This window comes from Castor canadensis, chromosome 1, assembly GCF_047511655.1.
Source record: "Castor canadensis chromosome 1, mCasCan1.hap1v2, whole genome shotgun sequence".
Lineage (NCBI taxonomy): Eukaryota > Metazoa > Chordata > Mammalia > Rodentia > Castoridae > Castor > Castor canadensis.
Window position 1 is genome coordinate 205,976,614 of NC_133386.1, and position 19,594 is coordinate 205,996,207.

General features: G+C 53.6%; 1 protein-coding gene across 3 annotated transcripts in view; it reads left to right on the forward strand.

Annotated features, from left to right (window-relative positions):
- The window catches only part of Cttn (cortactin), a 34,066-nt gene extending 17,755 nt beyond the window's left edge, over positions 1-16,311 (forward strand). Inside the window, exons 9-18 of one of the 3 annotated variants that reach the window (XM_020185383.2) lie at positions 441-551; positions 1,019-1,129; positions 1,981-2,091; positions 3,484-3,539; positions 6,804-6,873; positions 8,821-8,969; positions 10,215-10,304; positions 12,155-12,332; positions 13,169-13,240; positions 14,820-16,311. In XM_020185383.2, the coding sequence (XP_020040972.1) occupies positions 441-551; positions 1,019-1,129; positions 1,981-2,091; positions 3,484-3,539; positions 6,804-6,873; positions 8,821-8,969; positions 10,215-10,304; positions 12,155-12,332; positions 13,169-13,240; positions 14,820-14,956 (1,085 nt within the window). In that variant the 3' untranslated portion in view covers positions 14,957-16,311. The remainder of the gene's footprint in view (positions 1-440; positions 552-1,018; positions 1,130-1,980; positions 2,092-3,483; positions 3,540-6,803; positions 6,874-8,820; positions 8,970-10,214; positions 10,305-12,154; positions 12,333-13,168; positions 13,241-14,819) is intronic. The other 2 variants (XM_020185384.2, XM_020185386.2) reach the window with 2 other exon arrangements.
- The last annotated feature ends 3,283 nt before the right edge of the window (positions 16,312-19,594 follow it).

Consider the following 19,594-nt stretch of genomic DNA (forward strand, 5'->3'; position numbering starts at 1 on the left):
TAGTTTGTTTTTCAGATAGGGTCTCCTGCTTTTTCCCAGGCTGACCTCAGATTGAGATCCTCCTACTTTCACCTCCTGAATAGCTGGGATTACAGCGTGAACCTCCATACCTGGCCTATTGTTGTTGTTTTTTAACTGGAGTGATAAAAGTACTTTCTTAAAGATTGCTAAGACCCAAGCATGGTCAAGATTCTGCTGCTGGTTTGTAAATGTGCTTTTCTTTTTTCTTTTTCTTTTTTCCTTTGGTTTGAACTCAGGTCCTATACCTTGAGCCACTCCACCAGCCCTTTTTTGTGATGGGTTTTTTCGAGATAGGGTCTTGAGAACTATTTGCCTGGGCTGGCTTCGAACCCTGATCCTCCTGGCCTCTGGCTCCTGAGTAGCTGGGATTGCAGGTAGAGCCCCCATGCCTGACTCAGTAGTGCTTTTCTTGTTTCTAGATTATTCCAGAGGCTTCGGAGGCAAATTTGGAATTGACAAGGACAAAGTCGATAAAAGCGCTGTTGGCTTCGAGTACCAAGGCAAAACGGAGAAACACGAGTCCCAGAAAGGTGACTGCAGTGCCTCTCCATGTGATAGGTGTTAGCCAGAACAGACAGGAAACAGGGTGTAACCTCCGCCTCCGAAAGCGGTGCCTTTTTATTAGTGTTCAGCTTGAAGACAGAGAATCCCAAAACTGTTAAATGAGAAATTGAGAGCTTTACTTTTCTGGGCTCCCAACCCCAGCAGCGCCACTCACAGTAGTGTCCGTGTCCTGCACGTCTGCCTGTAGGTCATGGAGTGCTAGGCTAAGCCGCATGTGTGAGTGCTGCCTCTGTGGGCTGCCTGTGTTCGGTAGCTGTTCTGAGATTACAGCAACACTGTGAGGAGGGCCTCCTGCATGTCAGCCAGAGCTTTAGCAAGCTGTACAGAGAAAGGATGATTTTGTGCAGTGTGTTTACCAGTGTTGGAAGCATGTTGTCTGTCTGTGACCCAGGCTCCTGGTAACGCTAGATTATGGCCTTTTACTGTGATGTAGACTATGTGAAAGGGTTTGGAGGAAAATTTGGTGTGCAGACAGACAGACAAGACAAATGTGCCCTTGGCTGGGATCACCAGGAGAAATTGCAGCTGCACGAATCCCAAAAAGGTACATTCGCTTTGGCGGCCTCACTCGAGGCTGTTTCCTATCTCTCGATGTGTTGTGTATCTGCTGTACTTCTGTCAGTGTGTTCTTTTGTTTTCACTGTGTAAAGTTGTCCTGTGCCTTCCATAGTTTCAATATTCCTGAGTGGATAGTGACAAGGCTCCCTGCCCTTCAGGGAGGGCTTCAGCCCTAGGGCTCCAGGTGTCCTGCATTCAGGAACCACAGGCGTTACCTGTAGTATTCTTGGGGAGCCCTTGGGGTGTAGCAGGAAAGCAAGGTTCTCCTAGTCCCTGGGCTCTTGTTTATAAAGTGGGCTAAGGTTTATGGTGGGTCACACTTCTTTTTTTTTTTTTTTTTTTTTTGCAGTACTAGCGTTGGGGTCCAGGGCCTTGCACGTGCTAGACAGGTGTCCCTCTAAGCCACATTCCCAGCCCCCAGCACACTTCCTAACTGAGTGTTTCCTGTCTGAACAGGAACCCTGTCCTAGGGAAACGAGCCTGTCCTAGCTGAGCCAGGGTCGGGTGCCCTTCCTCTGGGTGCAGCAGGGAGAATGTGGGTGACCCTTGTATTCGATATCTCCCTTTCTTCACATGCAGAGGCATGTTCTCTTGGGGAGGGGGTGGACCTCAAACAACATGGAGTGGTCTTCCTGAACTCTGGGCATCCAGGCCCCGGCTGAAGAGTGCTGGTGCTGTGCGACCCTTAACCTCTTGGTGACCCTTGACCTCTCGAGCCAGCTTTAGACCGCCAGGCCTCTCGCATGTAGAGCCCTTGCTGTGTCGAAGCCCTCGCTTGTGTGATGCTAACCTGACCTGTGTTTCCTCTCCGTCTGTCCCTCCATTGTGGATTTCCAGATTATAAGACTGGTTTCGGAGGCAAATTTGGTGTTCAGTCCGAGCGGCAGGATCCCTCCGCTGTGGGGTTTGATTACAAGGAGAGGCTGGCCAAACACGAGTCCCAGCAAGGCACAGTTGTCCCCATCCCCTTCCCACGCCCCACCTCCCCTCCCCTACCTCTCCCCGCCTCCCCTTGCAGTGCAGCCACTTGTAGCCAGGCTTCGGGTTCACCGCCAGTGCCTGTGATAGTCTCCCACCTACGTCACCAGCCGTCCGCCGGCAGGGCCCAGTGACCATCCTCCACTGCTTCTATGCTGGAGCCACATTCACGTGGAATGGGGTCCCTGCTCTCCCGTTACCTTTTTTCCCTTTGAACATCAAGATTTGTGTCGGGAAGAATGCAGCAGTCAGTTTGCAGGTTACATCACTCACCCCTAGTGTGTCTTATTTCTGGAATGGGCTGTCGGGCTCTCCCAGCAGCCTTCTGCACAAGCTTGTGTGCTGTTGACCATGACTGCTCCGAGTTACGGAGCCTTGTTGCTTCTGCGATGAGGGGGGATGGGCTTGGTTCCACCAAAGCCCTGACCTCTAGGCCAGGGACTCAGGCAGTGAGGGGTGGACAGGCGCGTTGCATGTGGTCTGTGTTTCATTTGTGGTGGTGTCTCTTGACCACGCATGGGAGGTTTTGTCTGTCTGTCTTGTGTTGTCAACGACACCACCCATGTGTGGTACCTCCCCGCAGAGCCACAGTGTCCACATAAAGCCACAGTGCACACAGCTGAAGAGAGACACTGGGTATGCACCAGGAGCCAGAATAGCTGACACAGTTTTCCTTAGAGCAGTTCAGAGTTGGGACCTGGGTCATAACCTGGGTGCACAAGTGGAGAGGCTTGACCCCTCAGTGTGAGGGAGAGACTGCAGCAGTGTATAGTCCGGGTGGCAGGCACACTTGAGTTAGCCTGCAGACTGTAGGGAGGTGGTCACTGGTTCCTGTGGTGCTGAGACCACATGACAGTGACTTTCAAGTGGGTATATGTTGCTGCAGCAGACGGACCTGGCTGGCAGTTTCCACATGGAGTTTCTTTTTCTTTTAAAAAGCAAGAGAACAAACTGCAGTTGAGCCTCTATTTAGTGCTCAGTCAAGCAGGCGCACAGGACACAGATGAGAATAGTGCCCGCGGCTGGTGCGGAAGACTGTGCTATTGAAGTGGCGCGTTGCAAAGGCCTGTCCTGTGTCCTCTCTCCACTGTTTCCTGCCAGCCTGCCACCCATCCCCTCCCTACCTCACCCCTCCCCCAGGAGAATGCTGGAAGCATGCCCCCTCCTCTGTCCTCCCTGCCTTGCACTGGACACCGTGGTTAGACACCAAACTTGCCTGGCCAGGAAACCCCATCCTTGGTAGTTCCCGCGACCTTTGCTGTGGGTGCATTTCCCTGGGCTGTTTCTGGACCTGTCTGCATGCGCCTGCTGTGTGGCCTGTCCTTGACCACACAGTAAGTCTCATGTGTTGCCACCTTTCAGATTACTCCAAAGGATTCGGCGGAAAGTTCGGGGTGCAGAAGGATCGGATGGATAAGGTAAGGCTCTCAGACCCCAGGGTTTAGCTCTGCTGGCAGGTTCAGGAGTGTCTGCGGCTCTTTGTTGTCCTTCAGCGGGCGCTGTCTGGGTGCTGTGGTCTGCCTGGTGAGGTCAGGCATGTGTCCTTACCATGTTGATAACTGAGATGGCCTCGTGCCCCTTGTGCAGCACACCTGTGGGGTGGGTGCCGCTCTCGCCGTCCCTTTACAGCCAGGTCCCTAGGCTAGGCGGGCTCAGTGCTAAGGGCCTGGGCTGCCTCCCCGGAACCCACACAATGAATACAAGAGCCTCTGGGGACGTGCGGCTCTTTTGAACTTCAGTTACTAAATCAGGTCAGCTTGGAAATTGAGTCCATTAGCTACTTTAGAAGAGCTCAGTGGCTGTATGTGGTCACTGGTTGCCATCTTGGATAGAGCAGAGCTGGACCTTTAGTGTCACTGCAGGTGACCCCTGACCTGTCCTTGTTTGTTTGAGATAGGGTCTTGCTGGGTTGCTCAGGCAGTCTCCCTGCCTCAGCCTACCAAGTGCTGGGATCACAGGCGTGGCCGCCATGCCTGATGGTCTCTGTTCTCTTGACTGCTGAAGGACACTGATGGAAATAGTCCTCCCCTTACAGGAGTTCCTTCATTGGCCTTTGGCTACTTTTGTTGATTTCTAAGCCTCGCAGTGTCAGTGTTGAAGTGACCGCTCTTCAAGGCTAGAGCCCAGGTGTCCAGTGTTAGTTCATTAGACTACCTGGGTCACCCCACTGCCAGGGTGGGACGAGTTCAGCTGCTCGTAGGCTCAGCACCCCTCCTTCCACCCGTCCTGTGCTCGGCTGTGGTCCTCACAGACTTCTGCTCTACTGAGTGTACCGCTGAGCACAGACGGCCTCACTTGGGTGTCAGGGCTCCAAGCTGGAGGGCTCTGAGAGTGATGGCAGAGCAGGTGACTTGGGCTGAGGAGAGACTGAAAAGCCATAACCTCAGCTCTGTTCACCTGCACACATGGGTCAGGAGACTGCATAGCAGTAGTATGGCTGTGTCCTGTTGTGGGGACAAGGTCATTGCAGAGAAAAGGCAGAGCAGAGAGGAGCCCCACAGACAGTGTGAGGTCTCACCAAATGGACTCGCGCGTCCCTTGAGGCCTGATGGGAGTCTGCACCAAGAAGCCCTTGGTCACATCGTGGACACTGGATTGAGGGGGTGAGCTGTGAGGAGGCAGCTGCGGTGGTCTGCATGAGGTGGTGGCTTCTGCCAGATGCAGGTGCAGAGTGGGGTCAGGTGCAAAGCTGGCCTGAGTGCAGGTGCAAGTGAAGAACAGCAGACTGGATTTAGGTGCAGAGTGGGGATAGGGTTTGGCTTCAGGAGTATGGAGGAGGAAGTGTTAGGATGGCACTAACACTTAGTGTTAGCTGGCCTGGAGAATTGGGATGGAGCAGAGAAGGGTGAGTTTGTGTGTGGCCACAGTGGAAAGACAGGTGAGGACAGCTGGTGGGAACAGCTGAGGAGCATGCAGTGAGAAGGGGGTGGCCAGAGCTGTCCTGATGGGATGGCAGTGGTTAGTGCTGTCAGAGGAGACAGGACAAGGGATCGGGATGGGAGGAGGCAAGAAGTGAACAGATAAGTCAGAGGTTGTGGCTTTGAGGTAGGGCATGGAAGTACTGTCTTGTGGTGTCTGTGGTCAGTGTTGATGGTCATGATAGTGACCACTGACCTTTACATACTGGGAAAGGAAGTAGATGAGGTTGACCACTGTCTCAATCAGCCCTGTGAGCGAGGCATGGAAACTCTCAGTTGATTGTGCTGTGGAGGAGCCCAGAGCTCAGAAAGGTGAGGGGAATGCCCAGGGCCCCAGGACCCCGTGGGGTGAGATTGGGATGCAAGTTATTCTATGAGGCCATGCCTGAGAGGACAGGTCTGCAGTGGTCTGTCCCTGTAGCGGTGGAGATCTGCGTGAGGCTGAGGACCTTGTGTTTGCCAAGGTGCCAGCCTGTTCTATCCCTAAGAGAAGGAAGGCTCCTTCAAAGTGGCCTTGGGCAGGCATGAGTGACCCAGGACAAGAGTGTCTGTCCTGCTGGACTTTGGAGCTAGGCTGGATCTAGCGGAGGGAGCTGGAGGGAGGTTGAAGTGGGGAGGAAGGAACAGGTCCAAGGGGAGGAGACCCAGGGAGGTGGCAGTGGGAGAAGCAGGAGGCTGTGGTCAGTAAGCTGGTCCTGGGCTGGGGTGTGACTCAGTGCTCAGCCGGGGCTACTCTGGCTTTGATTCCAGGTGCTACAAAGTGAAAAAATACAAAACAAAGTGTTGGTGTTGGAGGTTGTGAGGAAGGCAGGGTGCAGTGTGGCGAGGACAGCCTGACAGTGGGGCAGGTGGGGAGTGCAGAGGTGTGGGCATGGAGGCCAGGTCCCCAAGAGAGAACACACATGATCTCCTCCGGAAGCAGAGGGAGGAACTGGGGACTGTTGTCCCTCCCACCCCCAGGCTGTAGAACAGGTGGGAGCCTCAGGGACAGCTGAGTAGGAATTACTTGGGGAGAGGTGGCAGACATGGGGTAGATTTTAGTAGCCGTGTGTCTAGGAAGAGGGAAAGGATTTGGTAAGGGTGTCTGAGCAACCCAAGTCCTAAGCTAGGCAGAGATGGGCCCCATGAGCTGCAATGGGTGGCAGCCCCGCTGGCTGGCTGTGTTGAGGAGGAGAATGACTGGGTGGTGGGGAGGGCGGAGCTGATCATGGGTCCACCTGCTAGCACCTGGAACACCCTGGGCCCATGTCTGAGGGCAGTGCAGCTTCACTTGCTATGGATGTTCCCTGACTTCCCTTGGTTGCCCTCCTTGTTAGATGCCCTCTTCTAGTGTGAAGTGTCAGGAAGCAGTGAGTGAGCCCATTCTCTGGGTTTCTGTCAGAAGCCTGGAGCTCATGATGAAGCTGAGGGTGACTGTTGGCTTCCAAAAGCCCTGCCAGCCTCTACCTGTGTCACCTGGAGGGCTTATGGGCACTGACCATCAATGCACAGAGTTGAGGGAAGGGTGTAACCATGCTTGCTGAGAGAGGGGGAGGGCTTAAGGAAGAGAATGTGTTTGTCTCCGGTAAACTCATGGTCAGCAGCGAGTGTGTGTGGAAATGGGGCCAGGCCTCTGTCAATCGGCTGAATGCAGGGAGGAGAGGACAGCTGCAGTCTGGGGCTTCAGGAAGCTCTATGAAACCCTTGATGTTTGACCAAGCAGGAGCCACTGAGTACGTGGAGGCCGAGAAGAGCCCTCTCCTCACTCCTTTCCTGTCTCTGCAGAATGCATCCACCTTTGAGGATGTCTCCCAGGTGTCCTCTGCCTACCAGAAGACTGTCCCTGTCGAGGCTGGTGAGTCTTGGTCTCCCCAGAAACCTGAGATGAACTGGAAGGGAGAAAGTCCGTGTGTAGGATCCTGGGAAGATGCTGAGGGAAAGGCCTGCTCAGGGAACGGAGCCAGGAGCACGGGGACATAAATGGACAGCTAGGAACCTGCTAGGAATTTGGGAAAAGCAGCTAATACCTAGTGGTATCTTTGCTCCTGCACAGGCTAAGGGGGGCTTCAGACATAGTGGGAGTGGGTTCTGAGGGGCACTTCCCAAGATAGAGTGGGTTAACTTCATGTCCCTGTACTGCTGTGCCCAGGTTCTGGGAGCAGCTCACACATGTCCACTGCCTGTGAGCTCAGGCTTTGGCTACCATTGGAGGAAGGGATTGTGTAGAAGTAGGGCCCGGTTCTCACCGTGGACATGGTGCCCGTGTCTGCTGGGTGACCAGTAGAATGAGACGTGGGCCTTCCTGTGCAGAGAACAAGGCTTGGGTGGAGAGAATAGTTTGTGTGATAGGAAGTGCCAAATCAGAACAGAGAGCAGTCACCACTGCTCACCGCAGATACCCTGGATCCAATTTCTGTGTGGTCCAGGACACTGGCACTCATGGAAATTTTTGAGGGCCCCTCACAGAGCCTCCGTGAGCATCCATCTGCTGTGTTACAGAGTGAAATAGAAGAAAATTCTAGACTAACTCATTTAAACATGACAACACTGCTCTGCGGACACAGCACTGTTCATGGAAAATCGCCAGAGGTTTTAAAGCCGAGGGAGATGTGAGAAGTTTTGTCTCTCTGTGCTGGGAGACAGCGGGCTTCTCACAGATGTTTCTCCTCCAGTCCTCTGTAGCAGGCTGGGGCTGTTCCCTCACTGTCCGAGGCAGGTGGAGGGGAGGGTCTCTGAGCAGCCTTTCAGTCACATCATGGAGGGTGTGCTTTGATGGTCCACCCAGCTTCTCTGTGCTTGGGGGAGCTCTGTCACCTAGCGCCGAGCCACTGGCACGTTTTTTGAGTCGTGTTCCTTTTCCAACTGTGTATCCCTTCTATTGTGCAATACAAAAAATGCCACGTGTTGCTAGTGTCCATCTCATCAGCAAAGTTTTTTTTTTTTTTGGTGGTAGGACTGGGGTTTGAACTTAGGGCTTCGTGCTTACAAAGTAGGCTCTCTGCCACTTGAGCCATACCTGCAGTCCATTTTACTGTGGTTAATTTTGAGATGGGGACTTATGAACTGTTTTCCCGGGCTGGCCTCTGAAGTAGCTAGGATTATAGGCACCTGGTATCATCAGCAAAGTCTTTTAAATGACAGTGCTTATGGTGGCAGGTACAAATTTTCTCAAACCCTGATTTTTTTTTTTTTTTTTTGCTTGTAAACTGCAGTTCTCCCACTGGCAGCAAACACAGCAGTGCGTTTTCTTCATAGGATGGGCTTAAGTTCATTTCTGGCAGAAATGTCTGCCAGATGCCTGAATCTGAATACCTGTGGTTTGCCTGCCTCTTATGTTGGGGAACAGATGGTGTTCCATGAAAACACAGCTCACTGTGGAACACCGTGGCTCATGTTCCTCACATGCAACCCAGTGGTGCACAGAGCCTGTCCTGACAGCCTAGTGGTGCTCTATATCTTCTCCATTTTTGTCACAAAAATTCAAAAGATGTGTACTCAAGGGTTGAGATTTACTGAGAATCAATTCTTGTTTCTTTGTTCCCAAGGACAGACCTTCATCGTTAAGTGGGTTGACTGCTGCTTTATGCTTTCAGCCTGAGAGTGGTGTAGAGCACGCTGGTGCCAAGGTTAAAAGTGCTGTAGTCACCAGGCTGTGGGTGCCCATCAGCCCCACCTGGGCATGGTGCACCAGGGGGCTGTACCTCCTCAGGTGACGGGAGTGGTGGCCCTAACTGGGAAGGTCACCTTAGTGTGACTTTTGTCCTGGGGTGGTATTCTGAGTTATATGTCCTCTCTCCTCTAGTGACCAGCAAAACCAGTAATATCAGAGCCAACTTTGAAAACCTTGCCAAGGAGAGAGAACAGGAAGACCGGCGGAAGGCGGAAGCAGAGAGAGCTCAGCGGATGGCCAAGGAGAGACAGGAGCAGGAGGAGGCCAGAAGGAAGCTGGAGGTAAGAAGCTGCCACTGCCACGCTTGTGGGACATGGTATGTGCAAAGTATTGGGAGCTTCTACACCATGGTTTGGGCTCAGCCACATATATGTATCTTCATGTGGTGGCCAGAGGTGGCCAGTCCTAACCTTGCTTGCTGCCTCCCTTCTACCCAGCTAGATTTGGGAGGGGCCCGAGTGGAGCCCAGGCCTGCACTTGGGTGTGAATTCAAGCCTAACTCAGCAGGCCTGCCTGCGGGCACACACAGGACACTGCCTTAGCAGACCTGGTGCTGTGGGGCAGGTGAGCCACACAGATGCTAAGACTGTGCTAAGGACCTCTGGGGCTGGGGATGGTTTCTCTTCAACAGGACAGGACAGGATTACAGTCATACCATTAGATGGGGCAGGGGAAGGAATAGTGTGGTCCAGATTCTGTGTCTGCAGTGGGCCGTGTGTCCCTGAGCACCTACCATCAGGATGTGCAGCCTGTCACGTGATTCCCATGCCTGCTATTTCACATTGCTCCCGCTCAGTGGTTTAGGACAACGCGTGTTTGTTATACTAGGTCCTGGAAGCAAGGGCCCAAAGGCTCAGCTGGCTGTACTCTCTGGAGGCTAGAGGGAGCTCCATTGCCCTGCCTTTCCCAGCTTCCTTGTTCTGTTCCTTGGCTCGGCACCCCTTCACACTGCTCCCCTCTGTGTTCATCACACCTCCTAGCTCACTCTTCATTCCTATCTCCCTCATCAGGACCTTGGGGTGACATGGGCTACCAGGTGACCTGGACAAGTCTCCCCATCAAAGACTCCTTCAGTCCCACAAATCTGCAGAGTTTCTTTCCGAGTGTGTGGTCACAGCAGTTGGGGGGGGGGGCAGCTTTGTGGAGCATTGTTCTGTCTATGACAGAACAACTGTTGGCCCCAGAGATTTGTGTCTGGCCCATATGCAAAATATGTATTCAGGGCCCTTTCAGCCATGACCACATGTGACTGAGCCCAAGTCACATTGTATGAGTCATCTCAGGGAGGCGAGAGTGAGACTGGGGGCTCCATGACAGCTCTGGGCCTCTGCATGGCACCTCTGTCCGCTACCCAGCTGTGTGGATCTTCCGGCCCCCAAGGCCCTCCTTGAGAATGCTTGACTTACTGTATGAAAACAGCTGACCCTTCCATCAGCCTGTGCTTCCTGCTTGGCCGCCATCCCCTTCTGACTTGCTGTCTTTTGAGGCAGACCTGGTAACTTTGTCATTGCTGTTTTTCATTGTAGGAGCAAGCCAGAGCCAAAAGGCAAACACCCCCTGCGTCCCCCACTCCCCAGCAAGCTGAGGAGAGACCACCCTCCAGCCCCATCTACCAGGTTAGTGTTTGGTGTGGTGTGTGAGGGTCTGACTCCCTGCCCAAGACCATGTCTCCTTAGCTTCCCCAGGCAATGTCAGGTGGAAGTTGTCATGCTGCTCTGTCTGTGTCTACCTGCATGGGACACAGTGGAGTCTTGGGCCACTTCCCCTCCTGGCCATCCTCCCATCCTCCCTCACCTCTTGGCAGTCCACCACCGTGTAGCCAAGTTCTCCTAGGACATGCTGGCCTTGTCTCCTTGCTCTGCACTGCCTGAGTGTCCACGCTGTCTTCTGAACCCCATCCTCCCTTGGCCCCAACACTCTGCTCCCCTGATTTCACTTCTGTGCCTCCTGCTGCTCAATTCTCCCCAACTCCCTTGAATGTCATGTTCTCTGGTCCTTTCCCCTATGTGTTGTCACTGATGCCTTGGGAACCCTCCCATGTGTCCCAGGGTTCTCACTTTGGTTCTGAATTGTTGTACTGCCTTTCTGATGTTCCTGTACTCTGGGCTGCGGCTCCCCTCCCATGTGAGCTCCTTTGGCCCTGACCGCAGCCTGTCTTCAGCCCCACAGTTGCTGTCCTGGGCCACATGGTCTGTTATCTACATATCACTTTTAAGTCTGTGAGTTGTAAGGGATGAAAATTCAAGTCACAGGGTATTTGATGGGCCCTGGGAGCGCAATGAAGATGGACAGTGGCCAGGGCTCAAGCAGGCCATGGTCTCATCACTACCACAGGGGTACTGCTGTGTCCCCTGTGTGTTGGCTTTTCCCTGGCAGACGTTCCTGGGCAGATGTGGTGGGTGGCCTTGTAGCTGGGAACCTAACAAAAGAGTGGCCGTAAGCTGTTCCCAAACAGCTACGGTCTCCTGCTGGGCAGGTGTGGAGAAGCTAAACCTTTGCTGGTGAGACTGATGACACGCTGGCGAGGGGGTGGGGGTCAGGAGATCGGTAGCACTGCTGGGACCACGAGATGGAGCAGGGCCCACCCGGCATGGGGTTGCCATACCATGAACTGGCTGCCAGCCCTGCACTGTCCCCTTGGTGCCAGGGCATCTTGCCAGAAGAGACCTCTGCCCTGCCGTTCTCTTGTGGTTGAACCCTTTTGTGGCCCATTTCCAGTCCTGGAGGTGAGTGCTGTCATTGGCCTGCTGGCGGCTCTCCCTGCCTGGCTGCCCTCTGCAGGAAGCTGGATCCTTCCACCACCTTGCTAGGTGCACAGTTCCTGGCCTTGCTTGGCTTTGTTTGGCCACAGGGCTCTGGGGGGCCTGGTCAGAAACCTTGATCAGACCCCTCTGATGGCATGCAGTGGTTCAAAAGGCCCAGCAGCTTGAGATTAGCTTAATAAGGCGGTGGTCATCTTCTGAGGACCTCTGTTCCAGAATGGAATTCTGGGGTAGCTACCTTCCACACCATGGCGAAGGGTTTGTTAGAACGGAACCCTGTTGTCTACTGGTGTAGCTTCTCTGGGCAGTTGGGCTGGGGTAAGTGGGAAGCTGCTGCCAGATGGGAGGACTGGCTCTGTGGAAGGCCTCGTGTAGCCTCAGAGACCACAGGCCCAAAAGAAACCAGCCAAATGCAACCCAGGACGGACCGACTCGAACTCTGGGAGCTCAGTGTGGGGAGGCATGCGAACTTCAGTGCAGGACTTGGGAATGTTGTGGGGTGAGGATTGGGCCACCCAGAGGCCACATGTGACAGCACTACCTCACCAGGCATGTGGGTGGTGCCTTCTCCACTTGTATGTTTCTTGGGCCTGACTGGGGCTGAGAAATGAGTATTCTGCGTGTTCCTGCCAGTGGCACAATGTAGCAATGATGTTTTAGAAACCAGAGCAGGCCATGGCACATGACCATTTGCTCCTTCCCAGGATGCAGTCCCATTCAGGGCAGAACCAAGCTACCGAGGCCCCATGGGCGGGAGTGAGCCTGAGCCTGCCTACAGCTCCAAGGCTGAAGACATCCTGGAGGCCGGCAGCCAGCAGGAACTGGCCTATACCCCAGAGGCTGTCTACGAAAGCACAGAGGCCCCAGGCCACTACCAAGCAGGTAGCGCCTCCACTCCAGCACTCTGACGGGGCTGGAGGGTGCAGGGTGTAGGAGGGCCCCTTAGAAATCCCACCCACCTTTATTACCCCAAAAGAGTGCTTATTCCCTGTCCACTGGGGTGTGTGCTCCCCCTTGCCCTGCTGGGGAACACTTGACATAGTGATCCCAGCCAGATTGTGTCCCCAGTCCTGGTCCTGGGAAGGTCTGTGCTATGCTGAGGACAGTCAGGGCAGGGATGGGGAGGGGTTCTGCCACCATGGTGAGTCCTCTAATGACATAGAGCTTCTGCCTGCCGCAGGACAACCTTCAAGGTGCAGTCTTTCCATCTCTGAGGGCGTGCAGGGACACTGAAGCTGCCTGGCTTTGTTCTGGAAATAAAGCCCCGTAGGTAGTAGGTGGTCTCATTTCAGTCCCACCTTGAGCAGTGTTGGAATTGGGATGGCAGAGGAGCCACTCTTGACTAGAGGATGTGTCGGGTGAAGCCTCTTACCAGCGTCTCATTGCTCTGTCATTCCTCCATTCACTGCAGAGGCACCTGGCCTTTCTTGGAAATGCTAAATACTTTGTTGTAAAAGTTACACTGAGAGGGTCCTGGTGCCTGTCCGATAGTCAGGCCTCCTGCAGGCTATCAGACTGGGGAGTCGGGACTTGCTCTCCAAAGCTGGCGTCCTTTTCTTCTGTTTCTGTAAGGCATCTAATTTCCTGTCATTCTGACACCTGCCAAATGGGAAGCCACCTGTCACTGAGGTCTTTCCCAGCAGACCCACAGCTCAGTGTCATAGGGAGCGTGTTGTGGGTCTGTGTTGTTGCTTAGCTCTTCTTGGCTTTGCTTTCAGAGGAAAACACCTACGACGAGTATGAGAACGACCTGGGGATCACGGCTATCGCCCTCTACGACTACCAGGCTGGTGAGATGCTGCCCCGGGCTGGGCACCAGTTCCTTCTGCCTTGGGCCCTGTCTAGCAAGTCCTCCTGAAGATCTGACCTCAACTTCTGTCTGGGACTGCTGTGTTGCCCAGACTGGCCTCAAACTTTGGGCTAACTCTCCTCCTGCCCCAGCCTCAGTGTTAGTGTGCTCTAGGATTACAGGCACGAGTCACTGTGCCTGGCTTTGTATGCAGTTTTTTTTTCAGCACTGGGTGTTGGACTCACGGTCTTACGCTTAAAACAATTTTGCAGTAATATTAGAAAAGTTGTAAGTGTGGTGCTAAGAATGCCCCTGTCTCCTTCACCAGATTCTGTTCTTGTTTTTTGTTTTTTTGTTTTGGTAGCACTGGGGTTTGAACTCAGGGTCTCATGCTTGCTGGGCAGGCGCTCTTCCTGTTTGAACCATTCAGCAAGTTCTGTTTTATGGGGCTTTTTTTTTTTTTGGTGGTACTGAACTCAAGGCCTCATGCTTGTAGACAGGTGCTCTACCACTTGAGCCATTCCACCAGCCCCTCTTCACATTCTGTTCATCTGCACACACTTCATTATCTCTAGCCTTTCTCTGAATCCTTGGGGAGCTGTAGGGCCCATTTTCCTAGACTTTAGTGCATCTCCCCAGGCCAGGGCCAGGGCCAGGGCCCCACAGCAATGTGCCACACCCTCTCAGTGAGGATGTCACACACACAGCACCACCACAGTTCCCTTTGGTCAGGTGGGGGCCAGGTCCTGGGCTGCCCTCAGCCACTGTCCTGGATATCCTAGAGATAGGCAGATGTCCTGCTCTTGTGGCCTCCTGGCCATGGAAATCATGCAGCACTTCCTTGTGCCTCATATCAGCCACACAGCATCTGTCTCATCACTGTGGCATTAAGTGCCACCAGCTGCTCCAGAGCCTTCACACCTCCCTTAGAGACTGATGAGTATTTTATGGGACGCCAAGGGGGTCCTCTCCAAGGTACTCAGTTTGCTCTGACAGAGGGGTTTCCCAGTTCTTCCTTTTTTTTAACTTATCATTAGCATATATTAGTTGGGGGGGGGCTGTCATTGTGGCATTTATGTATGTGCTTATAATATGTCTTATTTATATTCATTGCCATCATCATCCTCTCTTACCCCCTCTGTCCTTCTGAACTGGGAAGCTGGTGTCTGCCATGAAGACACCTCTTTCTCCTGCCCTTATATGTGGGTTCTGGGGCATTGTGGAAGCTCTGTATTGTGTATGTTTTCAATAATGCTGAGTTTATCCTGTTACGTCCATCCCAGCCCATCACCCTGGCTTCGTTCTATACTTCCTCTTGCTTCCACCTCCACATCTACTTGTCCTTGTGGCTGGAGAGCAGTTTTCTCCCCTCCTCCCTGCAGGGAAGGTGAGAGGGGAGCGGAATTGCTATGAGGAAACCCGTTTCAGGAAGAAGTGCGTCTGGTTTTGTTGAGGGACTCTGCCCTGGCTGAAGGGAGGACAGTGGTCCCTCCACCCCCCACACGCAACGTGGTCTTGTGCTGTCCCTCCAGCTGGCCTGGAACCGTGTGTATCTGACTCTGCGCTCTCTGTCTCCCTAGCGGGCGATGATGAAATCTCCTTTGACCCTGATGACATCATCACCAACATTGAGATGATCGACGATGGCTGGTGGCGCGGGGTGTGCAAGGGCAGGTATGGGCTCTTCCCAGCCAACTACGTGGAGCTGCGGCAGTAGGTGGCTGGCCGAGCCACGGCGCATTCACACTACAGATGAGATCAGCTCAGATCATGCCTTCGCTGGTTTGGGGTTTGTTTTTCTTTTGTTTCTTTCTGAGGGGGGAGGGGAATACATACTGCTTTTATATTTAATACTTTTGCTGATGCTTTTGAACATGTCTATGCCACAGAATTTGCTAATATATTGTAGTCGTGTTCCTTCCTGGGACTTGGGTAATTATTTTTAGCCATCGAAGGTATTTTCTTTTTCTGCAAAATTGACTCACGTGCAGCCACTTCAGGGGCCTGTGGCTCTCCTGAGGTCAGTAGTGCATGTGTCCCTATGTCCATCATGACAGCGGGGTCCCTTCAGGACTGGCTGAGAGCATCACAGCTGTGTCTGTGGCCCCAATCTTGGCCGTGGGGTGTCAGGCCGGCCTGGCTGCCCCAGGTGAGGTGGCCGTCTGGAGTCCAGCAGAAGAGGACGGGGCCTGATAAAGTCAGAATGCAAGTAAACCTCCGGAGAGGACAGTAGCTCTGCCGTCAGATGGAAAACCCCAGTCTCCATGCTGTGAGCTGCAGTGTCTGACAACTTTGAGCTAGGACCCCTCGCTCTCTGCCGTGCCGCCTCTTATCTTGTCCTTGTCTCACCACCTGCCCTCACGCCCCAGTCTCCTGTTGAACCTCTCCTCCTGTTCTGCTGTGAAGGGCCGCCGACTTCTTACTGTCCCCCCTCATCTCAGTTCCGGGCCCGCGGCGAAAGGCTCTGTCATGGTGATGCCCCTGATGCTCGTGCTGGGCTTGGCCTGCCAGTGCAGCTTGGGCATAGCCACCATCATTTTGATGGCTTGGCCCACGCAACCTGGTGTGGTGGTGTGTATGTTGTGGCCACATGGCCTCTTGGCTGCGGGGAAGCAGGTGCTTTTGGGGCGCACTGCAGAAGCAAGCTTCACCAGGGGAGCCGTGCTGTTCAGGCAAAATACGATCTGTCAGACTAAGGTTCAGCCGGCTGACTTGGCTGAACTATAGCGTGAACAAGCCACCCCGCTCCAGGGAGCCACCTTAGCTCCTCTTGGAGTGGCCGTCTGGCCTGCCTGACTCACGTGGGGTCACGTATGTCCTCCTGAGACACCAGGAGGCTGGACCAGTCCACCATGCAATTGGGCAGACAGCATGTCCTTCAAACAGATCTTGGGTGTCTGGTTGGGGTGCAAGAAGCCTCCTCTCGCCAGGGCACTTCCGCATAGTCTTGCTTCCCAGCTTTAGCTCATGTTTTATATTCAACTTAGTGTATCTGAATTTCTGTAGCTCACTTCATAGATGTGATTTTTTTAAATTAAATGTTCAGAATAAAATTTGTTTTGATTCATTGTTTCCTTTGCTGCTGGGTCCCTTTGTTCTGCAGGTGAAGGTTCCTGGATGGTCTTGTTACACACCTCATGCCAGTCTGCTGTGGCTCCGGCCAGCCACATGGTCCATAATGGGCTGGGCTCCTCCCCTAAGAGGCTTCCTACAAGCTGAGTTGTACTCTCAGGTTACCGGGTTTGGGGACAAGGATTCCAGGTAAAATAGGAAATGCCACATTTAAAACTCGTTCCTGAGTTACAACTCTGAAAGAATCGTCAGGTGGATGCACTGCGGCTGACAGTTTGTCTCTCTTCTGGGCACAGCAAGTTACTGTCAGAAGAAGCAGCAGTCCTGGGCAGAGCCAGCTTGGCAAGGAAGCAATCTGGGGATGAGAGGCCACCAGAGGCGGCTGCAAGCTGCCTGCCACCTACGGTGTGGTTTGGTGGTGGCAGGGGCCTCTGGGTGACTGAGACCATGTGGCAGAATGAGAGACTGGCTCTTGCCACCCTGTGGGAATGGGAGACTCTGCAGATCATACTCGCCCTGTTGGTGTGTTCTTCCCACTGCAGGCAGGAGGTCCTGACAAGGACAGATTCAGGATCCCAAGGCCCAGCTGTGGTCGCTTCTCTTCCTGCCTTTTTTTGGTGGGGTTTTGAACTCTGTCTCACAGTTGCTAGGCAGGCACTGTACTACTTGGACCACTCCACTTGCTTTTTTTGTGTTGGGTATTTTTGAGATAATCACCCTTTTTTTTTTTTTTTTTTTTTTCTTCTTTGCCTGGGCTGGCCTCAAATTGCAATCCTTCTTATCTCTGCCTCCTAAGTAGCTAGGATTACAGGCGTGAGCCACCAGTGCCTGGCTGTCAACTATCTTGATAAGTTCTGGCCCATGCCATGCTGGCCCTCTGCAGCTAGGACCCTGTGCTGGTGACCATTCTCCCCAGCCCCAGGGGCCCTGGCATCCTCCCAGTTGAGCTGTGTCCAGGGTGGCCTACAGCCTCTCAGCAGCCCGGCTGTGCCTGGGGAGCCGCTTGGACCTACACCAGGCCTTTTTTTCTGGAGGCAGAGTGGTGGGCTTTTGACTTCTAGCCCAATACGGCAAGACTGGCTCTAGCTAGCCCTAAGGGTGTAAGTCTCTTTGTACAGTTTGAGAATTACAAAGGTGTTCCCTGCCGTCCTGATCCTCCCCTCCAGGTCTGTTCCCTTGCTCCCTATGGCTGTTACCTGGGGGGAGCTGACTAGTGGTTTCCGTGGGTCAACTCACACCCCTGCTCTTTGGGCCTTTCATGGAGCTTGGCTGGGCTGGGCTCGACTAACTTATCCCTTCCAGTCCCTGAGCCCAGGTACTGGGGACCTGAGGCCGCCCAGGAGCTGTCTCCACCCTGCCTCCAGCTTGGCAAGTAGACCTTTGCCAGTGTTGCTTACAGAACCCGAGCCTGAGAGCTCCATCTCCTTCCATGGCAAAGCTGGTGCAGGTCCCCTATGCTGAGGGATGGGGCTGTCTATGCTCCATTTCAGGGGAAGAGAGTCGTCTGCCAGGTGAGGTTGCGGCTGATACTGAAGGACCAGGGCCATGTAGTTCCCACACTGAGGGGGCTGGGCAGGGCTGGGGATGTGTGGGTCAGAGGCACGGCAAGGGTTTAGGAGCAGGATGCTGGACAGGTCTGTTTCTGCTGTGTTGGTGACCACATAGTGGCAGATCCTGTGCACTGGTATCTCTCCCCCTACTTTAACTGTGCCTGCTTGCCTTTGAGATGAGCTTGTTTTAAAATAAACTCACCACACCTTCTGTCTCAAAGTCAGGTGCATTCCAACCACCTGTAGTGTGAGAAACAATCCAGGCGTCAGCTTGCCGGGCAGCAGTGTGCTCTCAGCCCCTGGAGGACAGGGTTTGGGGCATGGGTGGGCTGTGGGGGTAATGTTTTGGCAGCTGGAGACACTGCCAGCCATGTAGGCTGCTCTGGTGGGCACAGCCAGCGGTAAGTCAAACCTCTCACCTGTTGCTTCTTCAACCCAAGACTGCATAGCCAATACATGCTCATTGGGAGACGGGGGTGACATGTGGCCTTGCCCTTGGGGCAGCTGGTTTGGGGAATGGGCATTTCCACTGTTGTGTTCTGTTTCACGTGGATCCTGACCATGACCTGGGAGTTCTGAGACACACTGGGCCTGGCCGGGCTCTCCTTGGGAAAGGCTCTCTGCCTCATTTCTCGGCTGCGCAGGCCACAGTCACCGCCAAGCTGACAAGCGCTCTGCTACTTGTGTGACCCTGTGGGTCTAAAACCCCACCTTCATCAGAGAACGAGGATAAAAATCACCTCTTGTTTCTAGCCAGGGGCCAGCAGGAGTCATTCTCCCTACTGGGTGACCCGGTGCAGTGGCATGGGCCTGGCGTCCTAGCACTCAGGAGTCTGAGGTGGGATGGTCGCTTGGTTCCCTGAGTTCAAAAGCACCACCCTGGACAACAGTGACAGCAAAAGTGAGTGGATGGAGCAAGTTGGATGTCCCTTGCCAATAAGATGCAACAGGACATTTAGGAATTTATGCTTCTGAGATTGGGAATGCTCCCTCTTCTCCCCTCTGTCCCTTATTCCATTGAAAACACTCCATAGGGGACCACAGGGTCCTAGTTTCTCTTTCCTTTGGTCATTTTCTCGGACCCTTTTGTTCCACCCTGGAAAGACACCCTGCTTTGATTGTGATGGTGAGGAACACGGACAGTAAACCAGGTTGAAGGTCACGATCAGGGCTTGTCCGAGGGCCACCCATTGTTTAAAAACCACCCGAGACTGCTCAGCACCATTCGTGAGCCTCCAGGACATTTCTCTCCAACACCAGCCATCTTTTGTTCGTTTTCTCTGTTCATCTGCTCTCCTGCTGTTAAATTAGAGGTGACCTGCCAGGTGACATGCCTCTCTCATGTTTAAGGGACTGTTTCAGTTTGGGCGGATGAGAAAGTTCTGGAAGTGTTTGCTGGTGATGGCTGTACAAAGTGTTAATGCCCCGGAGCTGTGCGCCAAAAAAATGGCAGAGGTGATAAGTTTCATGTGTGTTTACTACATGAGAAAAATCGAGGGGAGATTATTTTTTTATTTTCCTAGCCAGTCTAACCCAAGGGTCCTTGAAAGTGGAAGGAGTGAGCGTTCAGAGTCGCAGTGAGGGGCTGTGAGAGGGGCTTGACCACTGACCACTGCTGCGAGCTCTGAAGTTGGGAATGGCCTCTAGCAGCCGGACAGGGGAAGAAGTGGATTCTCACTGGAGCAGGCTGAGAGGGACGCGACTGCCCACCCTTGGGTTAGCCCAGGAAGCTG